This window comes from Boleophthalmus pectinirostris, unplaced genomic scaffold (genome assembly GCF_026225935.1).
Source record: "Boleophthalmus pectinirostris isolate CB_2022bp ecotype Guang Dong unplaced genomic scaffold, ASM2622593v1 HiC_scaffold_12, whole genome shotgun sequence".
In the NCBI taxonomy this organism is placed as follows: Eukaryota; Metazoa; Chordata; class Actinopteri; order Gobiiformes; family Gobiidae; genus Boleophthalmus; species Boleophthalmus pectinirostris.
The window spans coordinates 3,180,517-3,200,961 of NW_026571018.1; the positions used below are offsets into that span (position 1 = coordinate 3,180,517).

The 20,445-nt window shown below is 44.6% G+C and overlaps 1 protein-coding gene across 2 annotated transcripts; it reads left to right on the forward strand.

Annotated features, from left to right (window-relative positions):
* Positions 1-1,049: 1,049 nt before the first annotated feature.
* Positions 1,050-19,698, forward strand: lcp2a (lymphocyte cytosolic protein 2a). 2 transcript variants are annotated; one of them, XM_055148512.1, is made up of 22 exons: positions 1,050-1,311; positions 2,075-2,160; positions 4,018-4,080; positions 6,131-6,177; positions 6,549-6,611; positions 6,677-6,705; positions 7,539-7,582; positions 7,685-7,925; positions 8,722-8,795; positions 10,465-10,528; positions 11,146-11,223; positions 11,370-11,395; positions 12,983-13,002; positions 14,164-14,274; positions 15,261-15,279; positions 15,360-15,381; positions 15,452-15,527; positions 15,960-16,003; positions 16,108-16,166; positions 16,751-16,825; positions 18,257-18,406; positions 19,024-19,698. In XM_055148512.1, the coding sequence occupies exons 2-22, from the start codon at positions 2,083-2,085 to the stop codon at positions 19,162-19,164; spliced, it is 1,524 nt and encodes a 507-aa protein (XP_055004487.1). In that variant the 5' UTR covers positions 1,050-1,311; positions 2,075-2,082; the 3' UTR covers positions 19,165-19,698. The 2 variants fall into 2 exon arrangements, with proteins under 2 accessions (XP_055004487.1, XP_055004486.1); XM_055148511.1 differs by lacking the exon at positions 1,050-1,311 and having other exon boundaries at positions 1,674-2,160.
* The last annotated feature ends 747 nt before the right edge of the window (positions 19,699-20,445 follow it).

A 20,445-nucleotide genomic window follows, 5' to 3' on the forward strand; every position in this document is an offset into this window, starting at 1 on the left:
AAATTTGAGCATTTATTAATGATTATTAAGCCATGAGAGAATGATTTACTAATAATGAATTATTGTTTCTCTGGAATTTGACCAAACTTAACAAATGCTTAATAAAACATAATTAATCTTCACTTTAGAAAAGCTCTCAGAAAGACTTAACGAACAGATAACAGCCGCCTGAATGATCATTGCATTGCATTATTAGTAAATCATTCTCTCATAGTTTACTAATCATTAATAAATGCTCAAATGTGAACTTAAATATGCATTTGTAAACATGCAAATGGTTAGTTCATGAGTAATTAAGAAGTATTGAGTAACTATTTACAGCACAGGTGAATTAAGTGCAAGTTAAGTGCTAATTCATGTAGTAATTAAGTAGTTACTAAGCATGAATCATTATTAATTAAGTCTTTGTTCATGCTTTATTAAGGCTAAATAAGGTGTAGTTATTATAAAGTGTTACCACATTTTTTTTTGAAAAATCATGTCCCTTCATCAACAGTTCAAAGATGGAATAACACAAGATATGATGAAATACATCCATTTATTGACATGATTTGCAGGTTTTTGAAATTTGGGAAATAATTTTTGTTCCATGTTTCATACATGGTCTGTTTAAAACATATGGAACTTTAGAACCAAAAATGGTACAGAAAAAAGGTCAACAGTTTCATAAACTAGAGTACATATGTATCTGTTCAATACATTTTTATATCAGATGCATTCACTGGAATTTTTGGCCTTGTTGTTTACTTCTTCTTGACTGGGTCCATATAATTACAAACAACGTAATGTTTGTGGCTGAGTTTTTAAAGAGTTCATTCATGTTTCAGTTTGAGAAAAACCTCACCATATTTATTCGTTTTAATTTAGAAAAATTTGTGTATTCTGATTCTTAGCTGAACAGGAACACAGGTACTCACAATTAGTTTTATAAGAATAAGTATTTATAGTACATGCAGTTACTTCCCAGCACTGGTCGCACTCGTGTGACTGCAAAACAAAAAGTTCCTGTTTGCAGAGTTCCTTTTTGAAGTGGTAGCAGCCGTAGCAGCAGTAGCAGTAACAGTAGTACTAGTAGTATAGTAGTAGTAGTAGTGTGTGTTTTATTATTGGTGGAGTTCTTGGTTGCAGTACGGCCTTGGCAGCAGTTGTAGTACTCTGCAGTAGCAGCAGTAGTAGGCGTACTTGCAGATGCAGTACTTGAGTGTTGCTGGTGCAGAGTTCCTGTTTGCGGTCGCTCTCTCCATCTGCCGCTCACTTCCCTTAAAGCCTCAAACTACTTCAGCTCAACGCCATTTTGTCTGCGCCACAGAGGTGAGTTCAGGCTCGCTCTAGACCCACTCTAGACCCGCTCTAGACCCGCTCTAGACCCGCTCTAGACCCGCTCTAGACCCGCTTTAGACCCGCTTTAGACCTGGGTTAGATCTGGGTTAGATCTGGTTTAGATCTGGTTTTGACATGGTTTGGACCTGGTTTAGTCCTGGTTTAAAGTCATTTTAGATCCACTTATAACCTGGTTTAGACTTGGTTTAGATCTGGTTTAGTCCCGCTTTAAACCTGCAGTAGATATGGTTTAGTTCAAGTTTAGACCTGGTTTAGATCTGATTTAGTCCTGGTTTAAACCTGGATTATACATGGTTTAGTCCTGGTTTAGTCCTGGTTTTAGACCTGGTTTAGTCCTGGTTTAGACTTGGTTTAGTCCTGGTTTAGTCCTAGTTTAAACCTGGATTAGATATGGTTTAGTTCAAGTTTAGACCTGGTTTAGATCTGATTTAGTCCTGGTTTAAACCTGGATTATACATGGTTTAGTCCTGGTTTTAGATCTGGATTATACATGGTTTAGATCTGTTTTAGTTCTCGTTTAAACCTGGATTAGATACTTTTTAGTCCTGGTTTAGATCTGGTTTAAATTTGGTTTGGTTCTGGTTTAGTCCTGGTTTAGATTTGGTTTAGATCTGGTTTAGATCTCGTTTAAACCTGGATTAGACATGGTTTATTCCTGGTTTAGACCTGTTTTAGATGTGTTTTAGTCCTGGTTTTAGTCCTGGTTTAGTCCCTGGACTTGTCTCTGTTTCAGGACTCAGGATGAGTCAGAACAGACTTCCCTCCAGCTCTGAGGTCGTCGGCTGGAGCCCCGAGAAACTCGCCGAATTCCTCCGAAAGGTGAGTCTGGTCGGATCCAGGATCAGTCCTGGTTTTGAGACTTTATAGACTGAACGGGCCTTTAGTGAGTCCTGGATCTACTTTTTTCTGCTTCGGTCTTGGATTAAATTTGGTTCAGATCTGGTCTTAGTTTTGCTCAGAGGTTTGGATTATTTTTATCGCAGATTCTCACTGACGGCATCAAATGGGATTAAACTAAAATGTGTCAAAAAACTTTGATATTTTCAATCCTTTAAATGTTCGCTGGTTTATTTATACTCTTGTTTTTGCACTAATGAACCTGGAGACAGAAACCAAACCTCCCAAAACCTCGTCAGACCTCAGACTCTGCTCAGGACTTGTTCAGGGTCTGGTCAGAACTTGGTCAGTTTCTGGTCAGGGTCTCATCAGGACTTGGTCAGGGTCCGGGCAGGGTCTGGTCAGGGTCTGGTCAGGACTTGGTCAGGGTCTGGTCAGGACTTGGTCAGGGTCTGGTGAGGACTTGGTCAGGGTCTGGTCAGGGTCTGGTCAGGGTCTGGTCAGGACTTGGACCGGAGACCAAATCCCGGGGCCAGAGGGTAAAACTTGTCCTGGCTGTGACCTTAACCACGTTGGTCTCGTCTGTGGTGATCCTGCACTGAGTCCAGACCCCGTCCTGGCTCCGGGGCCGTGAGTCGTAGCGTCAGGACCCGTGGCACAGACCGACCGCCTCACGTCTGTCAGTCTGTCCAGGGCAGCTGCAGCTACATTCATATTTACGTGAACAAATAAATCAGGAAAGTTAAAAGTGACACACTTGGATCTTTCCTCAGACCTGGAGACTCTCCCCCTCGGATTTTGTAGGGATTATTATTTGTAGGGGATTTTTACAATATGTTGTTTTTTTTTTTAATGTTTAAATCATCAGAGCTTGTGAAAGATCACACTCTGCACGTTTCTGATGACAGTAGCGTAAAAGAAATCAATATTTTTTAGCAGTTTCGCCCAAGTGAGTGTCATTGTCCGACCTTTTACATTTAACCCGTTTTCTTTTTAAATGTGCTGATCCTGCATTTAGAAAAGATTTTATTTTTGTACAGAAATTTTGTCTTTTATAAGAAAACACAACGACGTGTCCCATCTTAAATATTCATGCCAAAGTTTGACTCTGTTCTGTTTATTAGAAACAGAAACAAAAATGATATTTGAGCAGAAGTAAAACTCTGCTGTTTTCTAACAATTATTAACTGTTTAAATAAAGACATTTTTAGTCCTGGTTTAGTTCTGGTTTAGTCCTAATTCAGTCCTGGTTTAGACTTAGTTTAGACCTGGTTTAGTCCTGCTTTGGACTTAGATTAGACCTGGTTTAGACCTGATTTAGTCTTAGATTAGACCTGGTTTAGTCCTGGTTTAGTCCTGGTTTAGACCTGGTTCCTGGTTTAGTCCTGGTTTAGTCCTGGTTTAGACCTGGTTTAGTCCTGGTTTAGGTCCAGTTTAAATAAAGAATTTTCACACTCTTTGATCGAGTATTTATCAGTAAAAATCATTAGTAAATTTGAAAAAACTTGACAAACTGTTGAAGTTTCCAAACTGGGCAGAAAAACAACTGAAAACTGAACCAACAGAAAACAACAGGACGCCTCTTCAGTTCATCTTCAGGTCGGGTTAAACCAGACTCTGTCCTCGTCCTGCTCGTCCTGCTCGTCCTGTTCTTGTTTCTGTCACCGGAGTAAAAACAGAATCATCACAGATCCAGTGTTTCTGCGTTTCTGCGTTTGTGTGTTTCTGCGTTTGTGTTATCACAGGAAGTGCTCTGCTCCGTTTCCTGTTCCTCATGTCTTTTGTTTTGTTTGTTTTGTTTTGTTTTGTTTTGTTTTATTTTATTTTGTTTTGTTTCAGAGGAATCTTCAGGGCTGTGACAGAGTCGTGCTTCTAAACCGCATCACGGGAGAAAGATTCGTGGTCAGAACCTGAACCTTTTTCTGATTATTTTGTCTCTCTGTCCTTCTAAGACAAAACAACAACAACAACTATTTTCTTCATTATTTGTCTCCAAAACCAAAATGAATAAAACAGAAAATGATTTGGTTTTTCAGTTTTTGATTTTGTGTTTAAATGAAAAATGGAAAAAACGGATAACGGACCAAACCAGGACTAAACCAGGACTAAACCAGGACTAAATCGAGGTCTAAACCAGGACTAAACCTGGACTAAACTAGGACTAAACCAGGTCTAAACTAGGACTAAACCAGGACTAAACCAGGACTAAACCAGGTCTAAACCAGGACTAAACCAGGTCTAAACCAGGACTAAACCTGGACTAAACCTGGACTGAACCAGGACTAAACCAGGACTAAAACCAGGACCGAAACCTGGACCGAACCAGGACAAACCCATCAGTCCCAGTCTGGTCTTGATCCCGGCCTTAATCATGGTCTGGTCCTGGTCCTGGTCCTGGTCTGGTTTCGGTCTGGTCGTGGTCTCGGTCCTGGTCTGGTCCCGGTCTCATTCTGGTCTCAGTCCTGGTCTCAGTCACAGTCTGGTCCTGGTCTCTTCCATGCCTGAATCCCACTCTGGTCCCGATCTGGTTCCGATCTCAATCACGGTCTGGTCCTGGTCTCAGTCCCGGTCTGGTCCCAGTCTGGTCATGGTCTGGGTCCCGGTCTTAATCATGGTCTGGTCCTGGTATAGTCCCGGTCTCAGTCCTGCTCTGGTCCCGGTCTGGTCCCGGTCTTAATCCCGGTCGGGTTCCTGTTTTATCCCGGACCTGTTTTAGTCCTGTTTTAGTCCTGTTTTAGTCCTGGTTCAGTCCTGGTTCAGTCCTGGTTCAGTCCTGGTTCAGTCCTGGTTCAGTCCGGCGTCTCAGTTTAAGTCACGTAAATGATCAGTTTTTTCCATTTTTCATTTAAACACAAAATCGAAAACTAAAAAAAACAAATCTTTATCTATTTTTTTTTTCATTTTGGTTTTGAAGACAAATAATGAAGAAAATAGTTGTTTTTTATTGTTTTCTTATTTTTGGTTTTATTTTGAAAAACACATGAAAGAATGACACAGAGATTTGGGCCGTGAGGTGGAGTGGTGGTCAGATGGAGTTTCAGGGTCGTGTGAGGAGAGTCACATCCCTCAGGACAACAGAGTCTCCTCTCTGGACTCTGCTCACAAACAGGAAAAGTCTCGTCTGAGTCTCTGTTGTTTCGGTCGGTGAAGAGGCGGACGTTTTCTCAAAGTGCTTCCTCTTTTGTCGTATGTGCTCAAGAAAGTTTCCAGCTCCACGCACGGTCACCATGGATACAGGAAACACAAACCACTCATGCTGGGGGTGTTCTACACCTACCTCTATGGTGGCATGTTCAGACACAGTGCTTTCCACTCCAAAACTTTTTTTTTTGACTGGAAACATTCCTGTTTACACTTCTGTGTTTGATTTTTAACAGAAATGTGAGAAAAACTGAGATTAAAATCTACAGAGACAGAGCAGTGCCTCCAGTTAGAATCACACACACCAGAGAAGGTTAATGACCTCCTGGTTCAGACCTGGTTTAGTTCTGGTTTTGACCTGGTTTAGTCCTAGTTTAGTCCTGGTTTAGACCTGGTTTATACTTAATTTAGTCCTGATTTGGACTGGGTCTAGACCTTTTTTATTTCTGGTTTAGACCTGGATTAGTTCTGGTTTAGTTCTGGTTTAGTTCTGGTTTAGACCTGGTTTAGACCTGGTTTAGTCCTGGTTTAGTCCTGGTTTAGACCTGGTTTAGACCTGGTTTAGTCCTGGTTTAGACCTGGTTTCATCAGTATCAGTTCAGTATAAAGTATCAACAGTCCTGAACTTCAGTCAAAATCCTCAAATATAAAAAATATATAAAAATGTAAAAGGTAAAACTGTTCCACATCAAGTTCAGTGTGCCGGCCGATCAGCCACAAGAGCAGCCAACCAGCCAAGCTTTTATTTTCCATTTCTGATTGTGTTCATTCATTCTGTTTTTTAACTTTTTAAATTTATTTTCTTCCCTAGAATTTGACCATTAATGACCTGGACAAATTCCCCAAAACCTACAATCCGTAAGTCTGACACTCACTGGAACGAGACCTGGTTTAGTCCTGGTTCAGTCCTGGTTCAGTCCTGGTTTAGTCCTGGTTTAGTCCTGGTTCAGTCCTGGTTTAGTCCTGGTTTAGTCCTTGTTTAGTCCTTGTTCAGTCCTGGTTCAGTCCTGGTTTAGTCCTTGTTCAGTCCTGGTTCAGTCCTGGTTTAGTCCTGGTTTAGTCCTGGTTCAGTCCTGGTTTAGTCCTGGTTCAGTCCTGGTTCAGTCCTGGTTTAGTCCTGGTTTAGTTCTGGTTTAGTCCTGGTTCAGTCCTGGTTTAGTCCTGGTTTAATCCTGGTTTAGTCCTGGTTCAGTTTCTTCCTGTCTTAGACCCATTTTTGTTTTTTGCAGGTTGATTTCCAAACTCATCGCTGACATCCAGAAACAGAAAAGTGGGAAGAGGCGTTTTTTCCCGTGAGTCTGAAGGTTGTGGGTTCGATTCTGTGACGTCAGATTTAACTCGAGTCTTTTTCTTTCAGCTTTGGTCAGTCGAAAAACCCACTGCCAGGTAACAAAGACTCCTACTGTACTGGTCCTGGTCTAGTCCTGGTTTAGTCCTAGTTCAGTCCTGGTGTAGTCCTAGTTTAGTCCTGATCTGGTCTGTGGTTCAGTGCCGGTTTAGACTTTTTTTAGACCTAGTTTAGATCTGGTTTAGACCTGGTTCAGTCCCGGCTTAGATTTTGTTTTGTCCTGGTTTAGACGTAGTTTAGTCCTGGTTCAGTCCTGGTCTAACCCTGATCTAGTCCTGGTTTAGACCTGGTTTAGTCCTTGTTTAATCTTGGTTTAGTCCTGTTTTAGTTTGGGTTTAGTCTTGGTTTAGTCCTGGTTTAGTCCTAGTTTAGTCCTGGTTTAGTTCTGGTGTAGTTTTGGTTTAGACCTGGTTTAGTCCTGACTTAGTCCTTGTTTAGTCCTGGTTTAGTCCTGTTTTAGTCCTGGTTTAGTCCTGACTTAGTCTTGGCTTAGTCCTGTTTTAGTCCTAGTTTAGTCCTGTTTTAGTCCTGTTTTAGTCCTGTTGTCCTGTTTTAGTCCTAGTTTAGTCCTGTTTTAGTCCTAGTTTAGTCCTGGTTTAGTCCTGTTTTAGTCCTGGTTTAGTCCCTGGTTTAGTCCTGATTTAGTCCTGGTTTAGTCCTGTTTTAGTTTAGTACCGGTTTAGTCCTGTTTTAGTCCTGTTTTAGTCCCGGGTTAGTCCTGTTTTAGTCCCGGTTTAGTCCTGTTTTAGTCCTGGTTTAGTCCCTGGTGTAGTCCTGTTTTAGTCCTGGTTTAGTCCACAAACATTATTTTTAAATCACTCAAAATAATTCACAAAATATTGATAAAATGTTTTTAATTTAAATGTTTTAGTCCAAACTGAGGCGGACGACGGCGGCTGGGGCAGAGAAGAGTTTGTGAGTACCCTCCCGAGACTTTAGGCCTGGTTTAGTCCCGGCTCAGTCCACGTTTAGACCTGGTTTAGTCCTGGTTCAGACCTGGTCTTTCTGCCCTTTCAGGACGAGTCAGATGAAGGAGATGATTTAGACGAAGATTACGAGGAGCCGGAGAACGACGAAGACGACGTGGGCGACTACGAAGACCCGAGCGACGACCCAGACCCCAACCAAGTCCAATACCGGTACCAGGGCCCCACCCAGGACCCGGACCAGGACTCGGACTATGAACCCCCGCCCTCGGAACCGGAAGAGTTCACCCACAAACTGCCGTGTGCCCCCCTAGGAGATGGAGACTACATCGGTGAGGAGGGGGAGGGTTTGTGTTTAGACCTGGTTTAGTTCTGATTTAGTCCTGGTTTAGTTCTGGTTTAGTCTTGGTTTTTGACCTTGGTTTGACAATAAACAAACTTTCAGTTAGAGCTGTAAAAGTTGACGGATTTGCCCTGACGAGTCGATTATAAAGAATAAGACTGTAATTATTTGGTTTAGACCTGGTTTAGTAGTCTGGTTAAGACCTAGTTTAGATCCGATTTAGACCTAGTTTAGACCAGGTTTAGACCAGGTTTAATGCTCTGGTTTAGACCTAGTTTAGATCTGGTTTAGACCTGGTTTAGACCTAGTTTAGACCAAGTTTAGACCTAGTTTAGACCTAGTTGAGACCTGGTTTAGACCAGATTTAGACCTAGTTTAGACTTGGTTTGGACCTAGTTTAGACCAGGTTTAATATTCTGGTTTAGACCGAGGTTTAGACCTAGTTTAGATCTGGTTTAGACCTGGTTCAGACCTGGTTTAATACTCTGGTTTAGACCTAGTTTAGACCTGGTTTAGATCTGGTTTAGACCTGGTTCAGACCTGGTTTAATACTCTGGTTTAGACCTTGTTTAGATCTGGTTTAGATCTGGTTTAGACCTGGTTTAGATCTGGTTTAGATCTGGTTTAGACCTGGTTTAGACCTGGTTTAGACCTGGTTTAGACCTGGTTTAGAGTGTGATCAGAACTGCAGAAGCAGCTTGGACGAGCTGAGAAACAGATTCAACCAAAATAAACTTTTGTCCAGTTGACAAATTCACAAATTCGACGTTCTGATTGGTTCACAGACAGTCACATGACCTCCAGAGGCCCGCCCCCTGTGCTGTGTCCCCGCCCCCCAGTGTCCGCCCCCCACAGGACCGTAAGTACCAGATGCCCTCCCCGTGTGTGTCAGGTGCCCTCCCGTGTGTGTCAGATGCCCTCCCCGTGTGTGTCAGGTGCCCTCCCTGTGTGTGTCAGGTGCCCTCCCTTCCCCGTGTGTGTCAGGTGCCCTCCCCGTGTGTGTCAGGTGCCCTCCCTTCCCGTGTGTGTCAGGTGCCCTCCCTTCCCGTGTGTGTCAGGTGCCCTTCCCGTGTGTGTCAGGTGCCCTCCTCGTGTGTGTCAGGTGCCCTCCTCGTGTGTGTCAGGTGCCCTCCCTCCCGTGTGTGTCAGGTGCCCTCCCCGTGTGTGTCAGGTGCCCTCCCGTGTGTGTCAGGTGCCCTCCCCGTGTGTGTCAGTGTGTGTCAGGTGCCCTCCTCCCCGTGTGTGTTCAGGTGCCCTCCTCGTGTGTGTGTCAGGTGCCCTCCCCTCCTCGTGTGTGTCAGGTGCCCTCCCTCCTCGTGTGTGTCAGATGCCCTAACCATGTGTGTCAGGTGCCCTCCTCATGTGTGTCAGGTGCCCTCCCTCCCGTGTGTGTCAGATGCCCTCCCCATGTGTGTCAGGTGCCCTCCCCGTGTGTGTCATGCCCTCCCGTGTGTGTCAGATGCCCTCCCCGTGTGTGTCAGGTGCCCTCCCCGTGTGTGTCAGGTGCCCTCCTCGTGTGTGTCAGGTGCCCTCCCTCCCCGTGTGTGTCAGGTGCCCTCCTCGTGTGTGTCAGGTGCCCTCCCTCCCCGTGTGTGTCAGGTGCCCTCCCCGTGTGTGTCAGGTGCCCTCCTCGTGTGTGTCAGGTGCCCTCCCCGTGTGTGTCAGGTGCCCTCCTCGTGTGTGTCAGGTGCCCTCCCTCCTCGTGTGTGTCAGGTGCCCTCCCCGTGTGTGTCAGGTGCCCTCCTCGTGTGTGTCAGGTGCCCTCCCCGTGTGTGTCAGGTGCCCTCCCGTGTGTGTCAGGTGCCCTCCCGTGTGTGTGTCAGGTGCCCTTCCTCTCCGTGTGTGTCAGATGCCCTCCCCATGTGTGTCAGGTTCCCTCCCCGTGTGTGTCAGGTGCCCTCCCTTCCCGTGTGTGTCAGGTGCCCTCCTCATGTGTGTCAGGTGCCCTCCCTTCGTGTGTGTCAGGTGCCCTCCTCGTGTGTGTCAGGTGCCCTCCTCTCGTGTGTGTCAGGTGCCCCTCTCCTCGTGTGTGTCAGGTGCCCTCCTCGTGTGTGTCAGGTGCCCTCCCCGTGTGTGTCAGGTGCCCTCCTCGTGTGTGTCAGGTGCCCTCCCCGTGTGTGTCAGGTGCCCTCCCCGTGTGTGTCAGGTGCCCTCCCCGTGTGTGTCAGATGCCCTCCTCGTGTGTGTCAGGTGCCCTCCCCGTGTGTGTCAGGTGCCCTCCTCGTGTGTGTCAGGTGCCCTCCCTCCCCGTGTGTGTCAGATGCCCTCCCCATGTGTGTCAGGTTCCCTCCCCGTGTGTGTCAGGTGCCCTCCCTTCCCGTGTGTGTCAGATGCCCTTCCCGTGTGTGTCAGGTGCCCTCCTCGTGTGTGTCAGGTGCCCTCCTCCCGTGTGTGTCAGGTGCCCTTCCCGTGTGTGTCAGGTGCCCTCCCCGTGTGTGTCAGGTGCCCTCCCGTGTGTGTCAGGTGCCCTCCCCGTGTGTGTCAGGTGCCCTCCCCGTGTGTGTCTGAGTTTTGTTTTGTTTTTTCAGCCGATGGAGACGAGAAGAGACGCCTCCCCTCGTCCACCCGGAGCCCCAAAACCTACAGGAAAACGTGAGACTAAACCAGGACTGAACCAGGACTGAACCAGGACTGAACCAGGACTAAACCAGGACTGAACCAGGACTAAACCAGGACTGAACCAGGACTGAACCAGGACTAAACTAGAACTAAACCAGGATTAAACCAGGACTAAACCAGGACTAAACCAGGACTGAACCAGGACTGAACCAGGATTAAACCAGGACTAAACCAGGACTAAACCAGGACTAAACTAGAACTAAACCAGGATTAATCCAGGACTAAACCAGGGACTAAACCAGGGACTAAACCAGGACTGAACCAGGACTGAACCAGGACTAAACCAGGACTGAACCAGGACTAAACTAGAACTAAACCAGGATTAAACCAGGATTAAACCAGGACTAAACCAGGGACTAAACCAGGACTGAACCAGGACTGAACCAGGATTAAACCAGAACCAGACCAGGATCAAACCAGGACTGAAACAGGATGAAAACCAGGACTGAACCAAGACCAAACCAGGACTGAACCAGGACTGAACCAGGACTAAACCAGGACTAAACTAGGTCTGAACCAGGACTGAACCAGGACTAAACCAGGATCAAACCAGAACTAAACCAGGACTAAACCCGGTCTCTTTTCCTCAGTCCCTGCTCAGCCTCCTCCCATCAGCAGAGTGAATAAACCCGGTCGAGATCCTGGTTCGAGTCAGTCCCCAAACCGAGGTGAGTCTGGATCCACTGCTGCCTCCTGCTGGTCCGTTTGAGTATTACACACACATTTACATATTTACCCTCTGACAACACTCTGCCCCACCTTGTGATGTCACTGGGTGTTTTCATACGTTCCATCTTGTTTGTTTTCTTCGCAGGCATGCAAAGGAACACGGTGGAAAAGGTGAGATCCTCGTTCTTCGTACACTTTTATATTTTTATTGATCAAATATTAAATCCCTCACCTGAAGAGTTTTTAGACTCATTCATGCACAATATGTTTTTCGATACAGTGCACTTTCCATTCAATATAATTTGATACGATATATTTCAAATCAATTCGATACGGTTCGATAAATCAAAGTCTGTGAGTCTGTACTAAAAGTCCACTAACTTAACATGAAAAACACCCATTTTCCTCAAAACAGTGAAAATGTTGACACAACTGTAGCTCTTACACAAAATAATTTAGTAAAATACACCTAAAAATACTGTTGTTCATTTATACATGTTTGAGTAATCTAGCAATCTCTAATCAAAATCTGTTTACTTAGTGTAGAGAGTAGGGGACCTGCAAAAATATCGAAATATCGTATCGTTTAATGTGATGATACAGTGCCTGCGTATCCAGGTATGCATCGTATCGTACCCCATGTATTGGGGTATGCATCGTATCGTACCCCATGTATTGGGGTATGCATCGTGGCATGTGTATTGAGGTATGCATCGTGGCATGTGTATTGAGGTATGCGTCGTATTGTGGCCTATGTATCGAGGTGTGCATCGTATCATAGACTATGTATCGAGGTAGGCATCATATCGTGGCATGTGTATCGAGGTATGCGTCGTATCGTGGACTATGTATCGAGGTATGCATCATGGCATGTGTATTGAGGTATGCATCGTGGCATGTGTATCGAGATATGCGTCGTATTGTGGTCTATGTATCGAGGTGTGCATCGTATCATAGACTATGTATCGAGGTAGGCATCGTATCGTGGCATGTGTATCGAGGTATGTATCGTATCGTAGACTACGCATCGAGGTATGTGTCGTATCGTGGACTACGTATCGAGGTATGCATCGTATCGTGGACTACGTATCAAGGTATGCATCGTATCGTGTACTATGTATCGAGGTATGCGTCGTATCGTGGACTATGTATCGAGGTATGCGTCGTATCGTGGACTATGTATCGAGGTATGCATCGTATCGTGGACTATGTATCGAGGTATGCATCACATCGTGGACTACGTTTCGTAGACTATGTATCAAAGTATGCGTCGTATCGTGAACTATGTATCGAGGTATGCGTCGTATCGTGAACTATGTATCGAGGTATGTGTCGTATCGTAGACTACGTATCGAGGTATGCGTCGTATCGTGGACTATGTATCGAGGTATGCGTCGTATAATATATAATATATATAGTTTTCAGAACAATAAAAGGAACATGTTGATCTAAACATGCGACCCACAGAATAAGATACACACTCTTTAATGTCGGTGTTATTTCGGTGAGTGTTTCTCAAAATGCAGTGCAGACTTTTTCGGTGAGTCCTCGTTTAGAACTCGTGTGTTTATAGTTGGAGTCTAGACCGGTATCAGCGCCAGTTTAAATCTGGTCTTGGTTAGATCTGGTGGTTATCAGAAAGAAAGTTCTTTGGGTTTTCTCCTGTCCTCTGTGTGACCTAAACGTCCCCGTGTGTGTCAGATGCCCTCCCCGTGTGTCTGAACTATTTTAAAGTTGATGTTTTTTTTGTTTTTTCAGCCGCTGCCGCAGAGCTGGGGGTATGTTTCTGTCGTTTCAGTCGTTTGTGTTGTTTCTGTTGTTTTTCGTTTCTGTTGTTTGTCGTTTCTGTGGTTTCAGTCATTTCTGTCGTGTCTGGTGTTTCTGTTGTTTCAGTCGTTTGTCTTTTCTGTCGTTTGTCGTTTCTGTCATTTGGCATTTCTGTCGTTTTTGTTGTTTGTCGTTTCTGACGTTTCAGTTGTTTCTGACGTTTTAGTCATTTCTGTCATTTGTCGTTTCTGTCATTTGTCATTTCTGTGGTTTCAGTCGTTTCAGTCGTTTTATTTGTTTCAGTCATTTGTCATTTCAGTCATTTGTCGTTTCTGTCGTTTGGCGTTTCTGTGGTTTCAGACGTTTCTGTGGTTTCAGTCGTTTCAGTGGTTTTTGTCATTCAGTCGTTTCTGTGGTTTCTGTGGTTTGTCGTTTCTGTGCTTTCAGTCATTTCTGTGGTTTCAGTTGTTTCTGTTGTTTGTCGTTTCAGTCCTTTCTGTTGTTTGTTGTTTCAGTTGTTTGTCGTCTCTGTCATTTGTCGTTTCAGTCATTTCTGTCCTTTGTCGTTTCTGTCGTTTCGGTCGCTTCTGACGTTTGTCCTTTCTGTCGTTTCAGTCCTTTCTGTCATTTGTCGTTTCTGTCGTTTGGCGTTTCTGTGGTTTCAGACGTTTCTGTGGTTTCAGTTGTTTCAGTAGTTTTTGTCATTCAGTCGTTTCTGTGGTTTCTGTTGTTTGTCGTTTCTGTTGTTTGTCGTTTCTGTCGTTTGTCATTTCAGTAATCTCTGTCATTTGTCGTTTCTGTCGTTTGTCGTCTCTGTCATTTGTCGTTTCTGTCGTTTGTCGTCTCTGTCATTTGTCGTTTCTGTCGTTTGTCGTCTCTGTCATTTGTCGTTTCTGTCGTTTGTCGTCTCTGTCATTTGTCGTTTCTGTCGTTTGTCGTCTCTGTCATTTGTCGTTTCTGTCGTTTGTCGTCTCTGTCATTTGTCGTTTCTGTCATTTGTCGTTTCTGTCGTTTTTCGCTTCTGTCATTTCTGTCCTTTCTGTCGTTTCAGTCATTTCTTTCATGTCTGTCGTTTCAGTCATTTCTGTCGTTTGTCGTCTCTGTTGTTTCTATTGTTTCGTTCACTGGGTTCCACTTGGTCTCTGGTCTGAACTCTGGTCTCTGGTCTACAGTCGGACCCCGGACCCTCCAGAGTCCCAGACCTGGACTAAACCGCCGATCCTGCCCCCGACACAAACCTCTGTGAGCCGGAGCAACTCAGGAGCCAGAGTCCCTCCCCAGAGGTACTGCCCCGGGACCATGGATAAACCCGGTTTAGACCCGGTTTAGTCCTGGTTCCTGGTTTACTCTAGGCTTAGTTCTCATTTAGCCCTGGTTTAGACCTAATTTAGTCCTGGTTTAGTCCCCTGAATCAGTCCTAGTTGAGACCTGATTTAGACCTAGTTTAGACCTGGTTTAGTCCAGTTTTAGACCTAGTTTGGTCCTGGTTCAGTCTTGTTTTAGACCTGGTTTACTCCTGTTTTAGTCCTGTTTTAGACCTGGTTTAGTCCTGGGTTAGTCCTGGTTTAGTCCTGTTTTAGTCCTGGTTTAATCCTGTTTTAGACCTAGTTTGGTCCTGTTTTAGTCCTGTTTTAGTCCTGGTTTAGTCCTGTTTTAGACCTGGTTTAGTCCTGTTTTAGTCCTGTTTTAGACCTAGTTTGGTCCTGGTTTTAATCCTGTTTTAGTCCTGGTTTAGTCCTGTTTTAGACCTAGTTTGGTCCTGTTTTAGTCCTGGTTTAGTCCAGTTTTAGACCTAGTTTGGTCCTGGTTCAGTCCTGTTTTAGACCTGGTTTAGTCCTGGGTTAGTCCTGGTTTAGTCCTGGTTTAGTCCTGTTTTAGTCCTGGTTTAATCCTGTTTTAGACCTGGTTTAGTCCTGTTTTAGTCCTGTTTTAGTCTTGGTTTAGTTCTGTTTTAGACCTAGTTTGGCCCTGGTTTAGTCCTGTTTTAGACCTAGTTTGGTCCTGTTTTAGTCCTGGTTTAGTCCAGTTTTAGACCTAGTTTGGTCCTGTTTTAGTCCTGGTTTAGTCCTGGTTTAGACCTAGTTTGGCCCTGTTTTAGTCCTGGTTTAGTCCAGTTTTAGACCTAGTTTGGTCCTGTTTTAGTCCTGGTTTAGACCTAGTTTGGCCCTGGTTTTATTCCTGTTTTTTTTACTTATGTAAAATGTAACTAATGTTAGAACAAAATTTATATTGATTCATTCGTTTATAAAAATATTTCTCACTTTTTCAGATTTGAAGTTCGTCGAGAGGTACATAAAACGATTATTCATCACATTTCTATTTGTCCTTATTTTCATTTTAATTTAATTTTTGTATTTTTTGTTTGCAGCCACAGCCCGTCCCAAACGAAGGTGAGAGAATCAGCGACTGAAACTCTGCTCTGTGTTTCACAGCACGAATAAATGTTCTTTTATTTTGTAGATCATAAGAGAAACACTTTTCCCCTTCAAAATAAGAGCGCACGACCTGGGCCTCCTCCAGTCCGACACACGGACAGGTCAGAGACACACCGGGTTTAGACCGGGTTTAGACATGGTTTAGTCCTGGTTTAGCCTTGGTTTAGTCCTGGTTTAGCCTTGGTTTAGACCTGGTTTAGTCCTGGTTTAACCTTGGTTTAGTCCTGGTTTAAACCTGGTTTAGTCCTGGTTTAGAACTGGTTTAGACCTGATTTAGTCCTGGTTTAGTCCTGGTTTCGACCTGGTTTCGACCTGGTTTAGACCTGGTTTAGACCTGGTTTAGTCCTGGTTTAGACTTGGTTTAGTCCTGGTTTAGTCTTAGCACGATTCCAGTTCAGATGAATGCTGTTGTTGTGTCCTTGAGCAAGACACTTCACCTCTTTCGCCCATGACCTTTACAGTCGAGTTTCCCTTTTTCACTTTCTACTTATTGTTTTTTTTTTTTTTTTTTTTTTTTTTTTTTTTTTTTTCAGTCTTCCTCCAGGACTCCCGTCGGCGCCCCTCAAACCTTTCTCAGGTTTTAGTTTGATCATTATTATTTATTTTTATTGATTAAAATTAAATTATTCTAGATTTATTTGTTGAATATTTTAACATTTTTACTTCTTTTTTTTTTTTTAGGAGGACCTCCCGCTCCAGAGAGACCGTCTTTTCGATCCCCACCCTCCTCCTCAAACCAGGTCAGAGCCTCATTTTGGTTTAGTCTTGGTGTAGTCCTGGTTTAGTCCTGGTTTAATCCTACATTTAGCCCTGGTTCAGTCCTAGTTCAGTCCTGGTTTGGTCGTTGTTCAGTTCTAATTCAGTCTTGGTTTATTTCTGGTTTAGTCCTGGTTTAATCCTGTTCTAGTCCTGATTTAGTCCTGTTTCAATCCTGGTTTAGTCCTGGTTTAGTCCTGGTTTAGTCTTGGTTCAATTCTAACTCAGTCCTGGACAGGTCTAGTTCAGTCCTGGTTTAGCCCTGGTTTATTCCCAGTTGGTATTCCTATTTGTAGTCCTGGTTTTGTTCTGGTTCAGTCCTGGTTTAGTCCTGGTTTAATTGTAGTTCAGTCCTGGTTCAGTTCTAGTTTAGTTCTGGCTTAGTCCTGGTTTAATCCCAGTTGGTTTTCTTATATGTAGTCCTGGTTCAGGCCTGCTTCTATTCTGGTTTAGTCCTTAGTCCTGGTGTAGTTCCAGTTGCTTTAGTCCTGGTTCAGTCCTGGTTCAGTTCTGGTTCAATCCTGGTTTAGTCCTGGTTCAGTCCTGGTTTAATCCTGGTTTTCTTCAGGACTTGGATCCTCTGTGGTACGTGGGTAAAGTGACTCGGGCTGAAGCTGAGGCCACGCTCAAACAACTGGGGAAGGTACGAAACTTCAACAAAAATTCACTGAAACTTTACCAAAAATGTTCATATCATAGAACAAACAGAATGTGGTTTCGCAAAACAGATTCTTGTGAGATTTAAGTCATGTGAGAATGTCATTCCCTCCTCAAAAACAAACCTGGAGTCACGTTTTGTTTCATTCACACGAGAACGCTTGTGGGTAAAAACGACAAAATATTTTATCAGGAGTGTTTTTCGTTTAGACGGTGACGGCGTTTTTGGGGCTTAAAAAAAACGCAAAAATCTGAAACCGCCCTCCAGAGTGGAAAAGTTGAATACTCTCTGCCGTAGAGTTTCCATCCACACTGCCCAAGACGCAAAACTCTGGTCAGATCTGCTCAGGGCGCGTACACATTTACGTCACGTACATCACCATATAAACGTACCGTATTTTCCGCACTATTAGGCGCTCTGGATTATAAGACGCACGTCATTAAATGGTCTATTTTCAAACTTTTTTCACAAATAAATTACATGGGACTTTAAATGAAACCCAACAGTGTGATGGGTGAGTGGTTTTGTTTGTTTGTGGTTGTTCACAGTGACTCTGGGCTTTGTTCAGTTGTGGCGTGTAGGGAGGGTGCTGCCTGGGACCAACGGATTGTCGGCGTGTTCGCAGTGACTCAGTTGTTCAGTCGTGTCTAGAAGTGGCACATTGCACTCGCTTTTTTCGGTTCGTTCCTCTGTTCCGTTCCTCGTCGGTGTGGAGTGATGAGTGTGTCTGTGGGTGTTTTTCGCTGCGCAGTTGCCTTCTTACGGAAGCCGAGAGGGCTCACAACAAACGCAAATGCCGCAACGAATGCAAATGCGACAATGCAACAAAAAGCCACAACGGAAATGACCACGGGACTCTATATTAATACAAACACCACAACACAAACGCAAAAGCCACAACATATTAAAAAGCCACAACACATTAAAAAGCCTCAATGGAAGTGACCACGGGACTCTATTTTCCGACGGACCGATCAAGCGGCAAGTGAAGAAGAAGAACTACAACGCGAAACGAATAATGATAAAACAATAAATTACTTTTACTTACGTTTCCAACTTCTCCATTCCTTTACTTTTCACGTTGAAGTTCTTCTTCTTCACTTGCCGCTTGATCGGTCTGTTGGAAAATAGAGTCCCACGGTCACTTCCGTTGTGGCTTTTTAATGTGTTGTCGCATTTGTATTTGTTGCGGCGTTTGCGTTTGTTGTGAACCCGCTCGGCTTCCGTTGTTTTCTTTTCGAGAGACGAACCTAAATCTGCAGGTTTGTGAGTTTAAACATGTGAATGAAACAAAACACAACTCCAGGTTTGTTTGTGACGAGGAAACGACTTTATAGAACAGCAGAAAGTCCTCAGCAGTACAGAACTTACAGAACATCTGGGTCTGGGTCTAATCTGGGTCTGGGTCTTTTTCAGGACGGGGCCTTCGTGATCCGGGACAGCTCTCGTCAGTCCACGGTGCAGCCCTACACCCTCATGGTCCAGTACCAGAACAAGGTCTACAACATCCAGATCCAGAACCAAGACCACAAGTACCTGCTGGGGACCGGCATCAAAGTACAGGAGGTCTGGACCAGGACTAAAGGGGGACCACACCGGGACTGGAGGAGGACTAAAGAGGGACCACACCGGGGCTGGAGTAGGACTAAAGAGGGACCACACCGGGGCTGGAACAGGACTAAAGAGGGACCACACTGGAACAGGACTAAAGAGGAACTACACCAGGACTGGAGAAAGATTAAAGTGGGACTGGAGCAGGACTAAAGAGGGACTACACTGGGACTATAACAGGACTAAAGAGGGACCACACCGGGACTGGAGTAGGACTAGACCAGAACTAGACCAGCATTAAACCAAGACTAGACCAGGACTAAACCAAGAATAAAGCAAGACTTCACCGGGACTAAAGAGGGACTAGACCAGGCACTGGACAAAAACTAAACCAAGACTCAACCAGGACTACAGCGGGACTAAAGAGGGACTATACTGAGACTAAAGAGGTACTAGACCAGGGACTAAACCACGACTGGAACAGATTTAAAGCAGGACAAGACCAGGGACTACATGGGGAAATAGAGAAGAGACCGGGACTACTGTAGACCAGATCTTAAACGGGACTGAATCCGGTCTAAACCCAGTTCAGACCGGGCCTGTTGGTTGATTTCTTGTGTGTTTTGTTTCAGTCTTTCGCGTCGGTTCGGGGGATTGTGGAACATTTCTCTCAGTCTCCGCTGCTCCTCATCGACTCGAAGAATCGCAGCACCAGCCAACACAACCAGTGCCTGCTGTCTGCGCCCGCCGGACCCTACATGGACGGGGTCTAGACCGGGCCTGGGTCTAGACCGGGACCCCTTATACGGGCCGGGTCAAGACCAGGAGCAGGTCTGAGCACCGGGTCTGGACCGAAGACCACACATGGACCGGGCGTGGATTTATAACACGACCAACACGACGCCGTCTTTGGTTCATCTGTCAGATCTGGCTGTACTTCCACGGGACCGGGTCTGAACCAGGACTCTGCCAAGTTGGACTAAGCTGAGTCTGGATCTAGACCCGGACTCTGATGGGTCTAAACTTGCTCAGAAGGACTTATTTAGATGATTTTAGTATGAATTGTCTCCCCGCAGATGTTATTTTTTGGTCCTAATGTCCATATTTTCTTAAAAGTACAAAACTTTACGTCTAATTTACATTAAACTTTTGTCCCGGTTAAATCCGAGCTTTGGGAGCATGAGTTCTGGAGACTAAACTGCAGCTCATGCAAAGTGCTAAAGAAAATGTCTATTATTTATAAGATTGTACTGGAGCTTTTACTGCTTTTACTGTCGCATATTTTCATTAAAGTGCATTTGACAGAGTCATGTTTTTTTTTTTGATTCTGACTTGGTTTGGTGAGGAAGTACCAGCGATAAAAATAAATAAACAGTTTTGGGAGTAACGTGTTATGAAAGTGAAAGTATTTTACAGAAACACAGTATAACGAGCCGTGGAGATTCCATGCACGGAGAAGAAGAGAGGAGAGGGGGGTGCTAAACCAGGACTAAACCAGAACTAAACCAGGACTGTTTGTCGGGACGAGTCCGAAGGTGCCCCCACGTAGACACGGGGCTCAGTGCAGCAGGCGCCCAGTCGCGCTTTACAAACACCCTGCTCTGTGGAGTCAGGGTTCACTCTCTCACTCTCTCTCAAGTCCAAGATTAGTCCTGGTTTAGTCCTGGTTTAGTTCTGGTTTAGACCTGGTTTAGTCCTGGTTTAGTCCTGGTTTAAGCCTGGATTGGTCCTGGTTTAGACCTGGTTTAGACTCTGCCTAGCAACAAGTGACAGCTGAAATGCTTTAAGATGAAAATTAGGGTCGGGCACATTAATGCGTTAATTTTGTGTTAACTAATTAAGTCATTATCATCGACAATTATTGTAACACAGTTTTTATTATTGATTTATTTATTTTATTGTAAATGTCGGTTTCTCACTGGTTTTTATTTTGAAAAAGTTCACCATGAGCGTTTCTTTAAGTCTGACATGTTTTCTTTACACTTTTTTCACTTTTTTCTGACCACGTGAGATGCAACATGTCTGAGCCTCCGCGAGCCGCGGGCCCGGCCACA

Excerpts from the sequence above, each read along its gene's own strand:
- lcp2a (XM_055148511.1), top strand. The coding sequence starts at position 2,017 with ATGTGTTTTAGTCCTGGTTTTAGTCCTGGTTTAGTCCCTGGACTTGTC. Across the intron at positions 6,612-6,676 it reads GGGAAGAGGCGTTTTTTCCC|CTTTGGTCAGTCGAAAAACC; the intron begins GTGAGTCTGAAG and ends TTTTTCTTTCAG. Across the intron at positions 13,003-14,163 it reads CCGCTGCCGCAGAGCTGGGG|TCGGACCCCGGACCCTCCAG; the intron begins GTATGTTTCTGT and ends TCTGGTCTACAG.